This window comes from Denticeps clupeoides, chromosome 15 (assembly GCF_900700375.1).
Source record: "Denticeps clupeoides chromosome 15, fDenClu1.1, whole genome shotgun sequence".
NCBI lineage: Eukaryota > Metazoa > Chordata > Actinopteri > Clupeiformes > Denticipitidae > Denticeps > Denticeps clupeoides.
In genome coordinates this window covers 11,933,170-11,948,839 of record NC_041721.1, presented here as the reverse complement: position 1 = coordinate 11,948,839, position 15,670 = coordinate 11,933,170, and the positions used below count along the sequence as shown (strand labels likewise).

Here is a 15,670-nt window from a genome sequence, read left to right as displayed (position 1 = left end):
AAACACAGTGTAACTCCAGGTCAGTCACACTTCTGTGAAATCAAACTGTCCACTTAGGAAGCAGCACTGACAATCAATTTTCACTCACAGATAAATAAATGTTCATTATTATTATGGTTTTTTTTTTTTAGGAATTTCGGTTGGAAGATAAAGAGCAGACTTCCTTCAGGCCTGAGTTCTTACCGCTCACGTATCTGACAAATATTCTCTTGGATCTGGAGGACCAAGGTATGAAGATGCTTGCCATGTGTTCAGGCTCATGTTGAGGCTATTGGCTCTGGCTCCTAATGCTCAAATCTAGTGTGTGTGTGTGTGTGTGTGTGTGTGTGTGTGTGTGCGTGTGTGTGTGTGTGTGCGTGCTTGACAGTGCTGAATCCATTTGAGGAGCAGGAGAACGTGGACGCCCGGTTTGTGGAGGAGACCGCACTCAAGCAGACTCTCATCCAACTAGGATTTGAGAAGAAGTGAGCCTGGGAGATGATTAATTATTGAGGGAAATTGTCCACTGCACTTTGACACTTGGGTGTGGCATTTCTGACTTTCCCAAGCTCTTGCGTGAAAACAGAACAGTCACTTTCACCAGCTTTGGCCTGCCACGGTTTGTCTGTTCATTTATTCTCGCAATGTCTCTAACCCTCAAGCAGAAGGGACCGTGTCTTTGCACAAGTGTGGATATCAAAATAATAAACTTTGCAGTAATGACTTAACATATGATTAACACACTGTGAAGAATTCTGCGTTACCGGGATGAAGCCAAACTGCAGACTGCGAACATGGTCGCTAGAAAAAAAAAACGAATTACTATACAGTGAGTGAGGGTAATGGAAAACCTTCAAAAGTCGACTGATTGTCCAGCAAAATGCCCAAATACCCTAATGATCAGATATTCTTGAGATATAAAGCTTGCGTCCTGAACCATTGGCTGTAAATAATTACCATTGTATTCACTGTATTTGGGCAAATTGCTAATTGGATCAGCAAAATGATGCAGGCCTTGTCGGTCACATGATCCATGAGATAAAAACCAGGGAGCAGGATCCACTGCCTGGAGGGCTGCTGGGAATCACCTCTGTATCCGTGTTGAGCCTCTGGACCCCTGCGTGTAAGAAGAGATATGGAGCCGTACAGGAAGTCCCCTCTCTTGGCCACAGAGCCCTGCCTGATGCTGACAATTGGCCACTTACTTGTAATGCACTATACAGCTAAAGGGTTCTCTCTTTCCCATGATCCTTCTTGCGTATTTGGTGTGGATGAAAACCAAGACGAAACAAAACAATGCGCCCTCTGTCCTTACGCTCGGATAGACGATATGATGATAGTGTCCCCATTAAGCTGACAGAAAGGAATTAGTACAATTTGAAATATTCTGAGGCAGTAATAGCTTTTTGTTTGTGCCTCTGCGTACAGGCAGTATGGAGACTATAAAATCCAGAACAGTTCCCATTTGTAGGGTCTTGATAACAGAGATGACACAAGATGTCAAAGCATTACTAATTTGAAAAAAATGTGAGAAACGGTGAAGGCCAAATAACGCTAATGGGAGTTTGAACAGTCAGACATGTCTTTTGTAGGACTTTGTGCTCATTGTTTACTGCCAATTGCTCTCTTTCGCCTTTAATTTTCCTAGTTATGTAACTTCATGTGTTTTATCGTGGCTTGGGATATGGATGGGAAAATTACGCTCATCAAGAAGAGGAACGAAGTGTAAACTGGGCCAAGTTCGTGATCGAATATCACCCACAGTCAACCACTCCTTGATATATTAGTGTCCCACAATCGACATGCAGAGAGCGCTGCGTTAGTGCTGGAGCCAGAGCCACGCTCAATGGGGACTTAAACGATATGGAATCACCAGTTCCCCATAGGATGCCCAACAGATGTCTGGAACACTATAGTCTATAAGGGAGATAGAAACTCTGAAAGGATTGTGAAGCAATTAAGTGTCTAAATAGGCACATGGTAAAAGAGCTGTGCCAACAATTTTTGTGTAATGTTAAAAAAATAACAAATTTATTTTTTAATGCTTTTGCTAAAACAGCTTTTATTTTTTTTTTGTTTTTTTTTTTTATTTACATTTTTTTTTAATGTCTAATTCAGTTGTTAAAATCATCAGTCATTTGTCCATCACAAAAACATCTAATTAATACAAACAGGTCTGTAAATTTGCATTCTGATTCATCCATCTATCCACCCACCCACTCACTATCCATATTCGCTTTATCCATTTCTGGGTTGGGGCTTCAGGAAACCAACCCAGGACGTTGGGTGCAGGGCAGGGACTCCCTGCAGGACACACCCTGTGGCCCTACAGTCCAACATCATACTGTGTATATCGTGTTTTGTATTGCGTTTGTAATATTACTGATATTAAATTTAATCATATTATACCATTATACTCATGTCCAAGATGTTCAGATCTCAATAGGTCTGGGCTTGGGTTTACGTATGTGACGCATGCTGGTGCCTGGCTGGCTCGGTTTGTAGGGTGCCAGGGCTCCGTAGGGCTTGGGCAGTGGCAAAGGGTCATCCAGAGGGATGTAAGCATTTGGTCGCGGCTCAGCTGTGGTGATTGTGCCACTGGGCAGTTCCTGCCTCTCTTCATCTTCTGACATCTGGAACAGCACACAGGAATGATGGTATGTCATATGAGTTCAATAGCTTCAGTCCATTCATTTCTTATATACTACATGAAAATATTAAGAAAAATTTAGATTATATTTTAATGTATGCCCGAATGACTCTCAAGGTGTACTTAAAAGTGCATCCCATGATGCATCATTACCCTGTCAAAATAGCTTTATATTTGAAAGAGGGAATCCTCCTAAACTGTTAAAACCCTCTGCCTTTCTGACGCCAAAGATGACCATTCACAAGAAATGCTTGAAGGCCTAACAGGTCCAGTGTTTGCTTGAATAAGATGATAATAAACACTCATTACAAAATGACTGAATGCAAGATATCATTTTTTTTAGACATAATTTTGGGGAAGAATTACACAGGTACTTCCTGTGTAAGCTGAAGTGTGGATATGTATGTGAGAACGGGTAACGAAGATAACTGCAGACCTTGGCTCTCAGCTGCTGGTCAGCGTGTCTCCGGTGCTCGTCTCTAAGGTAACGTAGCCACTCTTGCTCCATGTCCTCACTAGGTGGCAGCCCCTGCTCCAGCCGCTGTCTGCAGACGTCCAGTCGAAGCTCCTCCTCCTGACGCTCCTGCTGCAGGGCCATGGCGTTGGCCTTCACCATGGCTAACTCCGCTGCCACCGCCTTCACTTTCTTGGTACACTTCTTAATGGAAGCCTTCATCTTATTTGCCTGAGAAGGTGGAAGTGAAAGTTACTCCCAAGCATTTCAGTGGAGTCAGCTGTACAAGCGCGCATGCCAACACCCACGCGCTCTCGCTTGCACGCCATCAATGACTTCTGCTGGTACTCAGCGTGGTGGTTTGGCAAGTATTCTGGGAAATTGTATGGTGCCGATCCACACTGGTTCTCATTGAGGTCTACGACTCCTCCCACAGTAATCTGTGTGTGAGAGTGTACCTTCATGGCCTGCTCCAGGGTGTCCTGCCTACTTCTGTCAACTTTGGCTTGAAGAGCGTTGCAGAGTCGGTCCTCCTGTTCATACACCAGCTCCTTTTCATGCAGCTGCTGCTCCTTTTCACCCAGCTTGACCTCCAGCTGAGCACAGATGCGGTGGTCAGTGACCACTCATTCATAATTCAGTACACACAATCAGCAGGTTCTCGGTTCTCCCCTGTTCGCCACGTCTGTTTCTTACCTGTTGGATTTTGCTGATGAGCTCCTCAGGTGAAGGGTCACTGCCCTGCAGCTTACGGATCCTGCTTTCAAAATCTGGGTTCTCCAGTGACTTTTCCAATGCAAGATTCTGGTCCTTACATTCCAGCAGCTGGTGAGATTAAATGTTACACAAGATTACACACGGCAGAGGCACAGTCAGCACAATGAGGCACTATTCACATTTAACTTGTGCATACATTGTAAGTGTAAGGGATGTGTAAAGTTGTTCTGCGTGACAACAATAATGAAGTGTAAACTCAGCCAACTAAATGATGACATATTAGACGTGTTAGTGTCCCATAATTATGGGAGCAGTAATGGGAATGCTGTTTTGTTCAAATACCCAGATACCCAAATGATGCACAACAGATGACTGTAACAAGGATTTTATAGTAATTAAATAAAGAGCCATTAGAGCACTTATAAGTCAGAATGATTCTGAAGAAAAGCAGATGCAGAGAGAACAGGTTAATGATTGGATCAGCCAGACCACATTGTGACCTAATATTGTAATCGCAAAATGTGTTGATTATTCATGTGATATCACTGTTATCAGTAATAATATTTCCTGATCAAGGAGGAAACATGTAGCCAGTCAGAATATGAGGGCAGAAAGACAAAATAACAGTTCCAGTAATATACATTCTACTTTTATTAATTTGTCTTAACGTCAGGCTGCACTATGCAAGGCAGTCTGCTTAATACATTTAAGAGACTGTTAGTTTTATAAATGGAATGAATTCAAAGAGTGTTTGACAGATAGCTAGTTCAGCTGACCTCAGTGCCATTAGTTCATTTATAGGCCATGAATCCTACATCCCTAAACTGCTCTTAAGCTCTTGAAATGTTTATATTTGCCCATGTTTTGTTCATGCAGAACACTTTAATGAACACATATTTATGGAAACTGTCGTAGGCTCCCTCCCTCTATGAAGAACTTGACTTTAAAAGGCTCAAACCACCAATGCATATCGAGAATGTATGTAATATCAATACTTGTACATATACATACATATTTATTCATACTATATGGCATTATTAATGGTATGTGGTGGAACTAGTAGACCAGCAAGAAACAGAAATGGAGAAATTGGCAAACTTCCTTGGACTTGCATGAAAGAATCTCTCATCTAAACCAGAATTAGGAACTACAAATCACTGAATGACTAATTTGTTTAAAGCTTTTAAAGTCCTAAAAGCCTACTGAACCCTGGAGTGACGTTTCAACAGTAAAACAGGATCAAAACCCTAGTAAATTCAGTTGGTGCCTTGTTGGAAAACTTTTACATCTAATTCTCATCTGAACTATACTGAAATCCCAAATCTTCAATCAGAGGTGTGTCTGATAATCTAATAACAGAATGACTCTAATAACAGATGCCTTTAATTTTGTGACAATGTGTCAGACAACTTATACATGGCTTTACATATCAGTCTTTTTATTATTTTTTTTACCTGTGTCTGCAGTAGGTTTATTTCCTCCTCTAGGCTTTTTTTGCAAGTCAGCTGTTTCTGGCACACAACAATCTGCCTCTTCTTCTCGCTGATGTCCCTTTTCAGGAAGGAAATAGTGTCATCCAGGGACTCCACTTCTATGTTGTTACTCTGAATCCGTCTTTCCATTGCATTCAGTGTGTCATTAAGGGTGCGGATCTCCTCATCCCCCTTCTGGACCTGAAAAACACTGTTACACACACAAACACACGCAATATCATATACACTGAATAATAATTATTCATTTTTAAAATTAAATTCTAATCACGTTATACTAAGAAGAAAATACAAATCAATATAGAGAAAAAATGTAGAAGAGTACAGGGAAAAGCAGAGCGGAATAATCCAACACGGTTGACCGATTTGTCAGGCACCGTGAATGATTGATCGACTGGCAATATGGCAAGTTCGATGTGCCAGGCAAGCTGCTCACAGTGTACTGTGGCTCTGCTGAGCTGCCTCACAGGCTCCACGTGTCCTCAGCAGCTCCTGCTTCAGGCTGCTGATGTCTTGCTTTAGCTTGGTGAGGTCGAGGTCCTTATGCCTGTGCTTTTGCTCCATCTCCTCCAGCCTCAAGGACAGTCTGGTGGTCTCCTTCTGCAGTGTGTTCAGGATCTTATAGTTGTGGAACGTCTTGAGTCTCAACATCTGCAGATTCCTGCCATGAGCGGTAAATGTTAAAATATTGCGTTGTTTGAATTGTCTGTGTAAATAGTATAATATTTTTTACTTGTGCTTGGAGATGGCGGTGGCACGGAAGTGTTCCATTTCGTTGGCCATGCGCTCTAAATTTTCCTTAATCAAGCTTCTCTCCTGGGAATCTTTCTCAACGAGGCTTTTGCACTTGCTTGTGTCTCCCAGGCTGACAACGTACATCTCTGAGAGCGCGTTCAGTCTGCGCATGAGGACACACAACACATTATTTCCCCTAGCAACATCAATTAATCAGGGGGGTCAAAGTTGTACCTGGACATGACATTCTGGTTTCTGTTCCTGTGGTCCTGCAGCACCATGTCTTTAGCCTTCATCTCTGGCTTTATATTGTCGTACCGATTCTTTAAAACAGAGGTTTTGTTAAGGCTTTACTTCCGCTTGTCAGGTATAACTGACACTGGTATATGAAGGTACGATGACCATGCATGACCGTTTTAACAAAGAGAACGTCACTATAAACCAGTTTGCAAGGAGCCGTAGCGGTTGTATAATTGCCTGCCTGGGCTCGCAGCAGCTCACGCCTCTTCTGGTCTCTCTCGTCTGCTTTAATCTGGGTCAGGCGATGGAGGTGGTGCAGCTCCTCGAAGTGCTGTTGAATGCTTCTCAGCAGCTTCTGCTCCTGCTTCATGCACTGCTCCACCATTTTGGCTTCTGCCTCTGTAACTGACTCCTGTATTGCACATCAAACACGCACGTACAGGGACGGTGAGCGTGCAAATAGAAAATTATAAAATTTCACAATCAACATGCACATTTACAGCCTTTTATCTGCAAGTCTTCACAAACACTTGTACCTGCTTTACCAGGTTCCATTTCAGGTGTTCAACCTCTTTCTCCAACTCTTTCCTTTTTCGTAGTGCCGAGTCACTCTTCGGCAGGGAATCCCACTGGTACGCACAAACAAATGGCATGAGCCCACAGAACAGCTAATGAAGTTAGAGAGGGTGTAAAATATTCATCATTTGGAATGTGTTTGTAACATTTCATTGCTATGCAGATTAATCATGATATTAAAACCATTATTTAACTAATAAATCAAACTAAGAGCATGCATTACTGAATTCATTGCTAATATGTCATTATCATGCTCTTGTGCTCGCAGTCATGATGAGACTGTATAAAGATGGAAAAGTATATTGAAAGAATTTTTTTAAATTATGAACAATGCATAACCTGTGTGTACTGAACTCAAAACCAGCAAGCATGTGCATACATTTTGCTTGACAAACCTGGGACTTGGTTTTGTCATACTGGTGCTGTGTGTGCACCAGGTCATCAGCTGCCAGCTTCAAACGCTGCTTCTTCTCGCCGAGGAGCCGAAGCTCTTCATTGTGCTCTCGAACGTTCCTGGCTTGGCTCTCTTGCAACCGCTTGAGCTCACCGGTGATGTAGGCATTGTTAATGTCCAGCACACTTCTGTATAGGGCAACATTCTTGATTATATAACCTATGTAACATTAACTTTGTCTGCATGCTTTTTATGGTTTTTATTTTTGTTGTAAATGTGCTGTCGCAATGACAATTTTCCCATTGGACACACTAGACACTGCCTTTAGCTAGTGTTTAGTCAGTGGACACGCCCTAATGTTGTTCTGTTAGTATAATGAAGGACAGAATGAAAATAAATGCAGTCATTACACATATCCTTGCATTATTGACATTATTGAAGAGACCTCTGCTGCATCATGGCATCTTTCTTCTCCTTAGCCATGGTCTGCTCCTCCTGCAGCACAATGTGGACGCTCTCTGTGGCAACCACCCGTTCCCTGAGATCCTTTACTTTGTGCACCACCTTGGTCAGCTCCGACTGGAGGGAGCTGCCGCGAGCCTCCGTCTGCTTCCGCAGCACAGCCAGATCAGACACCTGCGCACACAGTGCTTTCTCCTCCTTCTCCATTATCCTGAGAAGAAAAAAAAAAGGACAATTCACTCACTCCCTCCAGGGAGGAGGCTTTGTAGCTGTGCTTGAGTTTGGATTGTATGTGCGTGCCGTAGGTGGGGTTGGGCCATATTTTAAAAGGATTGAGGCAGATGATGTTTTCCGGTCTTGGCTCACTTACATAATTTTTTGGTTAAGTTGCTCAATCTCTTTATCCATTTGGCCTGGTACACAGAGCAGCTGGAACAGCTCAGCCTACAAGCCAATATAAGTGAAAAACTGACCATGATTAAGCAGCTCAATGACAAAGAAATGTTTCGATAAATACAAGTGCTTGGTACAACTCATAACCTGCTCGCAAGTTACACAGTGTGGCAAAGAGACACAACACAAAGCAGGAAATGTAGTCAGCCCCACTGTAATGAGCAGATGGGATATACCTTCTTGGTCTCGATGACCTCTTTTAGGACATCAAGCTCTCGCAACTCTTCCTGCACCTCCTTGTTTTTGCATTCGATATCTCTGTTCAGGTTCTTATGCTCCTGACACATAAGAAATATTTCCTTTCCTAACTCCTTGTTTCTTTCCTTAAGGTGATTGCATTTGTCCTCCTGCTCCTGAAATAAAGCATAATCACGGTCAGTTTATTGAACACTTTTCATGAGAAACTGGCGATTATTTGGGCCAACATGGCCTTTACAATAAATGTTATGTAATATTTTACAAGAAACAAAGCATGAACTAAAATTGATAACAAAACTGTACTTCTCTCCACCAGACCCACATGTTACGTTTCTGTAGAGTAATTACTCTTTTGTTCAGTATGGTCCTTGTACCGTTGATACAGATTTAGATTTTTTGCAAATCTGTGTTTAAAACGTCAAATTTGGTCCACAGTCCTTTGTTTACTGTTACTGCTCCTGGTTTTGCATGGTGACTTTATATTAATTATAGTATTCTTACTGGTCTTTACTGTTTCATCATACAAATGTAAAAATGAAGCCACAAGAATGCAGCAAACAATGCATAGTGTATACAGTAAATTAATCTGGTAACATTTAATGGCTATTGTAGTGGGTATTATTCTCCAGTACTCACAAGTGGCTTGGCTTGAGTTTTCAGTTCTTGCTTCAGAAGCCTTTTTTTCTCCTGAAGACTAAAAAACAAGAAATAAACAGTCGAGGCTCCAAGCAGGTTCACCATGTGATTTAGGAGAAATACTGCATTTCTTCAGAAGGAAGTGGAACAAGAAACTTCGAAACCTTCTCTCCGTGTTAATCATCTTTCCCAAAGGTCAATTCTAGAAGGTTAATAAAGTATGAATTCATTGAGATTTCTGGTGTAGTTTACTTTAAAAGTGGATGTTCCACACATCAAGATCATGAGCACATGAGTATTCTGGCTGTGTACTATTAAGAAGATACTGGAGCCTTTCCTGCCAACAGTCCCTCCCCGGGACAGCTCAAGATTAAAACAAAATGAGAGCATAATGCTGATATGACATAGCAAGCGAGCACATGGCTTTTAATGTTTCAATGAATTCCGTTACTGTAAAATCACACTTTTTTTTTTTTCTTCTTTTCTTCCTGGGGTTCAGTATATGTGTCATCTGCCTCATTGCAACAACCATGGAAGCGAATTTCCTTCTAAGGCACGTTCATTTCTGTAATTGTGACGCTTCAGCAGTCCTTTAACCAAAGGAAGGCAAGTGGCACTGTTTTACCCATCAACCATGACATGAGATTTGAGAAGGGCGAGCAGAGAGTCCGCAGGCTGGTTGTGCCGTGACGAGTGCACAGCTTAACTACAGAGCCTGGTGTCACCTTCAACTCATCTGCTGCGTGCCGTGCAGATGTTTTCTGCAAAGCAACCATGTCAACAAGGTGCCTGGTGCTTCCACTAAATATTCGAAAAATGATATATAAATATTCTATTTAAGCAATGATCTGACAATTCGTTCGCACTATTGCACGGAGCTCAGGCTTCAGTTTATAAATAGTTGAACATGAGAAGACAGATTAGTTAGGTTACATTTTTTTACAAAGAGAAACACATTGGGCTTTAATTTCTTTGGTTCTTTCAATGTTAAGCTTGGATTGTCTTGAGATAAATGAAGTGACTTCGTGGCTGCAGTGAATCAAAATCTTCAAGGTACATTAAGCTCCATTAATGTGCATGATGATCTGCATAGTTTGCAAAATCGACTTTGTTTCCACGGTAGAGAGAATTCTGCACAAAACAAAATGCCTCACCACTCAATCTCATAGCAGTGATGGCGCTCCCTGTCCTCCATCTCTCGCAGGTCATTCTGGATGTTGAGCAGCTGCTGCCGCATGCAACTGACCTCGGTCTCGGGCCCTCTCGGGCTCTCTGTGTTTTTCAGCACCTGCCGCCGGATGTCCAGCTCGGCCTGCAACTGCTCAGCTTTTTGCAGCAACTGAGTCTCGGTTTCCTGCAACCTACAGGGAAGCATGTCATTTGGTGCAAAATATCCCAGAGAGCCACTGATGGCCCAGCGGCCGCCACCTTTTTTCTAAAGTTTAGGCAGTTCCAGAGTTCATTTGCATTCAGTAATTGTGTCAGGGGCTCACTAAAATACGTATTAACATTATTAATTAAGTAAATTGCAGTATAAATGAATATGAAATGGTATGAAATGGTAAAATGACAATATACCTCATCAGTCTGTCACGTGCCAAACTATAACAGGCCTGGCTGATCTTCAGCTGTGAAAATAGCTGAGAGGAGACAAATAAATCACACATTTATGCATAAATCACACTCTGTTCTTTTACCAACCCTGTTCTGTGTGGGTGATTTTCTGTGTTTCAGAAGAGGCTAAAGTTATTCCTTCAAGACTGTTGCAGGAATGAAGCAGGCACTGTGGAATTGTGGAATTTACGATTGTTTAAAACAAAGCAAAACAACTCTGGTTTGTTTGTCTGTGGCAGAATATATATATATATATTTTTTTTTACAAATCCTGACTAGAAGCATGCTAAATTTTCAGAACCCCAAACCTTTTTGTTAAAAAGAATATAATTAAATGAAAAAAATAAAGCCACATATTTAAGGTCAGATCTCCTCTTTATTATTCAATAACAATATTTTAGTAACGAAGTAACTACACTGGAATAAAGACACAGAAGTCATAAGAAGGGTTCGGCGGATGTTAAAGTCTTCATCAAATCCAACCTAAAGCTTCTTTTTCAGCAGAGAGCAGACATCCGGTGACACAGACATCCGGTGGCCACCATTTATCAGGGATTGCCACCCTGTTTGCATTATCAGCTTCTATTTCAAGATATCTAGTCACATGCTTCCTGAAATAGCTGCAATTTACTGTCAGTCGGGAAGGCTGCAATACTTCAGGCATGAGGTTCACACCTGGAGGATGCGCTTTGAAGTAAGAAACACTTTAATGTCACCGCTGACACTGCAGACCGCGCAGATGACACGTCTCAGCAGTACTACTGTGTTCCTGCGAGGCGATCAGAGAGAAAGTGTTGGGTGTGCCGTGTGAGTTTGGGCTGAAAGGTGTATAAATACACACATACGAACGCAAATGTATTTATTGGATATTTTTAAATCTGAACGAGCTAATAGTCTTTGACTGTAGACATGAATAGAGTTCAACTGGGAGCATGCTATTAAATATTAACAGTGAAGAGCTTCTCATTTTTAATCTCCCCTTTCCGGTCATGGAACAGATCCCTGTTCCACTGCATTTTGGAATGGTTAATGCCTCCTATAAAATATAAAACAACTGCAGGAGAATGTGGAATGACTAAAATTGTGTCCGGTACTGTCCACATCTTGTTCCAGCAATCACTTGGACAGTTGAAAATGAATCAATGCACTATGCATTGGTTTGAAAGCACATGAACCACCCTGTGCAGCTGGCACAGAAAGTATTTCAGCAAAAGCCTGACAATTCTCATACTTTGTGAAGACAATGCTGCATGTGAGCAAGAGCATTGATGGGAAACAGGGTTCTGTGCCACTCACTTCCAGTATGCAAAAAAAAAAAAAAAGTTACTAGCACAGTCACGAGCTGAACAAGATCAAACAAATACACATGGCAGCAATATGATGGTGCTTAAAGTTTTTTTTTTTCTTCCACAGACATACCAATTCAGTGAGGTTGCACGAACAAGAGAAATAAATTCAGTTTGAAACTAGGCCTTAGAAAAACATAGTAAGAAAAATGGCAAAAGAAAGTGGACAAAGTCTCAGGGAGAGACTCTTCTTCGGTGCAATCACAGAATATCCAGGCAAACAAGGCATGGGTTTCCAAAGCAATGAGTCACGTTCCTGCTTCAAAGAAAGAGGAGTGAGTGACTAATGTGAAGCCCGAGGACCTACCTACCATATATCTACACAGCGCTGAGCAGAATTACGCAACACAGTGCAGCCCCACCTACCCCTTCCGTACAGCACACCCCCCTCCCTTCTCTCTCCCTCCCTGGTATTAATGACACGGCTATCGCAGGCAGATGCAGTTCCTTCCTCTCTGTCCCGTCTTCAGCACCCGGCGCCATGAGGCTGGCGGTGCTCTGCATCGGCGGCGCCCTGCTCGCCATCGCCGCCCCCCAGGCTTCAGACGAGGGAACCGCCCCCGGCTGCCCCCTGAAGCTGAAGAGCGCCGGGACGTGTGGAGACGGCGATGAGTGCCCGTACCAGGTCACCCTGCCTCCTCTGACCATCCAGCTGCCCAAGCAGTTCCGTCTGCTGGAGAAGACCATGCGGGAGCTGCAGAGTCTGAGGGAGACCGTGAACCAGCTGAAGCGCTCCTGCATGGCGTGTACCAGCACTCGGCAGAGGTTGGACCGATACCTGCAGGAGGGCAAAGGGGAGACGCTGGTGCAGGATCAGCCGGAGGGGGCAGAGCGGCGGGGGGACGCGCCTCCGGCGGGCAGCGGCATGCAGGAAATGCAGGTGAAAATGAGCAGGATGTCCAACAGCTTGAAGAACGCCCGAGGCCAGATCACCCTGCTGCAGGGGCGCGTGGAGGAGCTGAGCGTCCTCAACATGGGCACCGTGGAGTCCATAGTGGACAGGAAGGTGGAGAACATCACCGGGGTGATCAACAAGCTCAGCAGCAGCTGCACCTCACTCTGCCCGCAGGCGACCGCACCACAAGGTAAGGCTCTTTTTTTATTCTCAATAAGCTTGCAACAAGAATCTGAAATATTTAGATGTATTATACCCATTGGTTGTTTAATCATTTATAATATGTAACAATTATGTTAATGAACCTAATATCTTAATAAGATATTACATATACATACATATATATATATATATATATATATATATAGAGAGAGAGAGAGAGAGAGCATACTTGTTTTGGCCTATGAACATGAAAGAGGAACAGAAAAGGCACCTCCCAGTTTTTTATGAAGTATCTATTCTGTTTTATTGTGCCACTGGGGACCGTACAGTTGTGCCTTTTGTACGTGGCTTTGCACATTCATTTCGGTTCATATCTCCAAGCTTTTTCAAGAATGACATGATCCGTTATGAACTGACAGGACGATTCCTCCCCTTTCTCTTCCCGGAAAGAAACGATTACAAGTTTTGAGAGAAGCGCGTTGTTCCTCTTTCACACTTGCCTCTGACTAAAATGTCTTTTCTGGAGGAAAATATATAGAGGTAAGCTGCGGTCCTCACAGCCTTGTCCTCTTGTCTCTCCTTCCTAGCGGCGAACATCACATTTGCGGCCCGTGACTGTTCTGATTACAGTTTGCTTGGGCAGAGGAAGAACGGTGTTTACAAAGTCGTGCCTGACCCTCAGAATGGCATTTTTGAGGTCTACTGTGAGATGGAGTCGTACGGCGGCGGCTGGACGGTGGTGCAGCAGCGGCTGAATGGCAGCGTCAGCTTCAACCGCACCTGGGCCGAGTATAAGAACGGCTTCGGGGATCTGCGCGGGGAGTTTTGGCTGGGCAACGACCACATCCACCTCCTGACCAAAACAAGAGACGTGGTTCTCCGCATCGAGCTGGAAGACTTTCAGGGCGTGAGGGAGTACGCCAAGTATGACGAGTTCTACGTGGCCAATGAGTTTCTTCGCTACAAGCTGTCGATCAGCGGGTATTCGGGCACCGCGGGGAACGCACTGAGCTACGACAAGCACTTCAACCACGACCAGAAGTTCTTCAGCACCCCTGACAAGGACAATGACATGTACCCCTCAGGAAACTGCGGGGCCTACTACAGCTCTGGGTGGTGGTTCGATGCTTGCATGTCAGCCAATCTGAACGGCAAATACTACCACAAGAGATATAAGGGTGTGCGCAATGGCATCTTCTGGGGCACGTGGCACAACATGTCCAGTGAATACTATCCCACCAGTTACAGGCAGGCATTTAAGACGGTCAGAATGATGATCAGGCCGAAAAACTATGCACCATAAGGCAAACCTGATCGGCAAAAGTAAGGACACCATCTGCACAAGCAGGAAATGCAGTTTCATTTTCTGCAGATTTGCTATGCAATTACAGAGAAAGTTACATTTTGCCATGATATTTAAATGAAAATATTATCTTTTTGCAATAACCACTTTTTGGGGTGTTCCTCCATGCAAACATTTGCTCCTGAGCTTTACTGCCACCTACTGTCACAAATCGTTATAGCATCTCATTCTGTTAGCACCAACAGCTGCACAAAAGCCTTATTATCAGAATAAAAAATGTTAGATAATGAAAATGATTTACAGACATTTGTAGATGTAAACATTTCTTTTAAGGTGGCTATCACCTACACCCATCACACCAGCCCCATTATTTCAGTGCCGTTGCTTTAGAATTATGAATGTGATTGATTACGTGATATTATGGAAGAGAATGTACAGTATTTATTTTTAAGGGTCCGACACCACGTTCGTAATATATAAATATGCTTTCAAAATAGTTCTAGTCTTTAAAAAAGATTTGTTTCATGTGTATGCAAATCAGTCAGTATGACGTCAAGCATTTTTGAGTTCACAAGCAACAACAACAAAAAAAACCCAGATAAACTGTATTCGGGAAATCTGACTTGTACAACTGTCATTTATTTCTTGACTCGTATCTGTATATTTGTTGCTTTTTCTACCTGTGTTTTGTCTCCAATTTGTTAATAAAAGTACCTCGTCGAGGCAGAGTAAAGCAGAGGGGATGCGAGCGGGCTCCTCACTTTCAGGCTCCCCGTCGGAGGAGGGACTCCAGCGGCCCTCGGACCGCCGCATCTCCTGAAAATACACACTCGCTGCTCACTTCTGACAGAGAAACCGGCTCCGGCTAAACAGTCAACTTAACAATCCACTTGTCTCAAGCGCTGGACCCGGCGCTGCGACTTAAGACAGCAGTTTAACGTGACGTAATGCATGAGCATACGCAGCACGAATCATAAATACACTTTTTTTTTTTTTTTTTTTTTTTACAAAAGACTATTACCTCGCGCCAAGCAGAACTGTGTCGAAGTAAATCTCAGTTCCTCTGTTGTGGCGTCGCCACGGTGACGTCAAGATGGCGCCTCTCCCGAACGCCAGTTTGGGCGACACTGACCTTAATTATGAGAATAATGTGCATTTACAAATACAATAGTTTAGTCGGATCTTGGTAAAAAAATAAAAATAAAATTGTCACCACCCCCTCTTTCTACCACGCCTGCCCTCCAGTCCATATAAAAACGGCATGTAGCCTTTTCTATGAAATCCGATGAACAAGAACGATGAGGAATCTGCTTGTTTTACGCGTGAGATTTAAAGGCGGGTTTCATTTGTAAAAATATAACAAATG

General features: G+C 43.1%; 3 protein-coding genes across 3 annotated transcripts in view; 2 read left to right on the top strand and 1 right to left on the bottom strand.

Moving 5' to 3' along the window:
* The window catches only part of gsap (gamma-secretase activating protein), a 17,923-nt gene extending 14,981 nt beyond the window's left edge, over positions 1–2,942 (top strand). Inside the window, exons 30-31 of the mRNA XM_028953891.1 lie at positions 132–228; positions 368–2,942. Of these exons, the coding sequence (XP_028809724.1) occupies positions 132–228; positions 368–468 (198 nt within the window). The 3' untranslated portion in view covers positions 469–2,942. The remainder of the gene's footprint in view (positions 1–131; positions 229–367) is intronic.
* ccdc146 (coiled-coil domain containing 146) lies at positions 2,102–15,670 on the bottom strand. The gene is made up of 19 exons (XM_028953890.1): positions 15,326–15,670; positions 15,019–15,120; positions 10,563–10,624; positions 10,139–10,345; positions 8,985–9,042; positions 8,327–8,503; positions 8,068–8,141; positions 7,681–7,908; positions 7,237–7,423; positions 6,802–6,894; positions 6,507–6,677; positions 6,260–6,348; positions 6,024–6,188; positions 5,727–5,951; positions 5,255–5,483; positions 3,780–3,908; positions 3,542–3,679; positions 3,066–3,314; positions 2,102–2,612 (listed from the first exon to the last, which is right to left on the bottom strand). Exons 2-19 carry the CDS (start codon positions 15,115–15,117, stop codon positions 2,412–2,414), a joined length of 2,781 nt encoding a protein of 926 aa, XP_028809723.1. The 5' UTR covers positions 15,118–15,120; positions 15,326–15,670; the 3' UTR covers positions 2,102–2,411.
* fgl2a (fibrinogen-like 2a) lies at positions 11,146–15,042 on the top strand. The gene is made up of 3 exons (XM_028953892.1): positions 11,146–11,292; positions 12,012–13,029; positions 13,589–15,042. Exons 2-3 carry the CDS (start codon positions 12,426–12,428, stop codon positions 14,302–14,304), a joined length of 1,320 nt encoding a protein of 439 aa, XP_028809725.1. The 5' UTR covers positions 11,146–11,292; positions 12,012–12,425; the 3' UTR covers positions 14,305–15,042.

Bases quoted from the DNA above. Each gene is read 5' to 3' on its own strand.
- ccdc146 (XM_028953890.1), bottom strand. From the start codon at position 15,117: ATGCGGCGGTCCGAGGGCCGCTGGAGTCCCTCCTCCGACGGGGAGCCT. The intron at 6,678-6,801 runs GTACAAGTGTTT...TGTGCAATACAG, and splicing joins AATGGAACCTGGTAAAGCAG to GAGTCAGTTACAGAGGCAGA. The intron at 3,909-5,254 runs GTAAAAAAAATA...TAATCTCACCAG, and splicing joins TAAACCTACTGCAGACACAG to CTGCTGGAATGTAAGGACCA.
- fgl2a (XM_028953892.1), top strand. From the start codon at position 12,426: ATGAGGCTGGCGGTGCTCTGCATCGGCGGCGCCCTGCTCGCCATCGCC. The intron at 13,030-13,588 runs GTAAGGCTCTTT...TCTCCTTCCTAG, and splicing joins GCAGGCGACCGCACCACAAG to CGGCGAACATCACATTTGCG.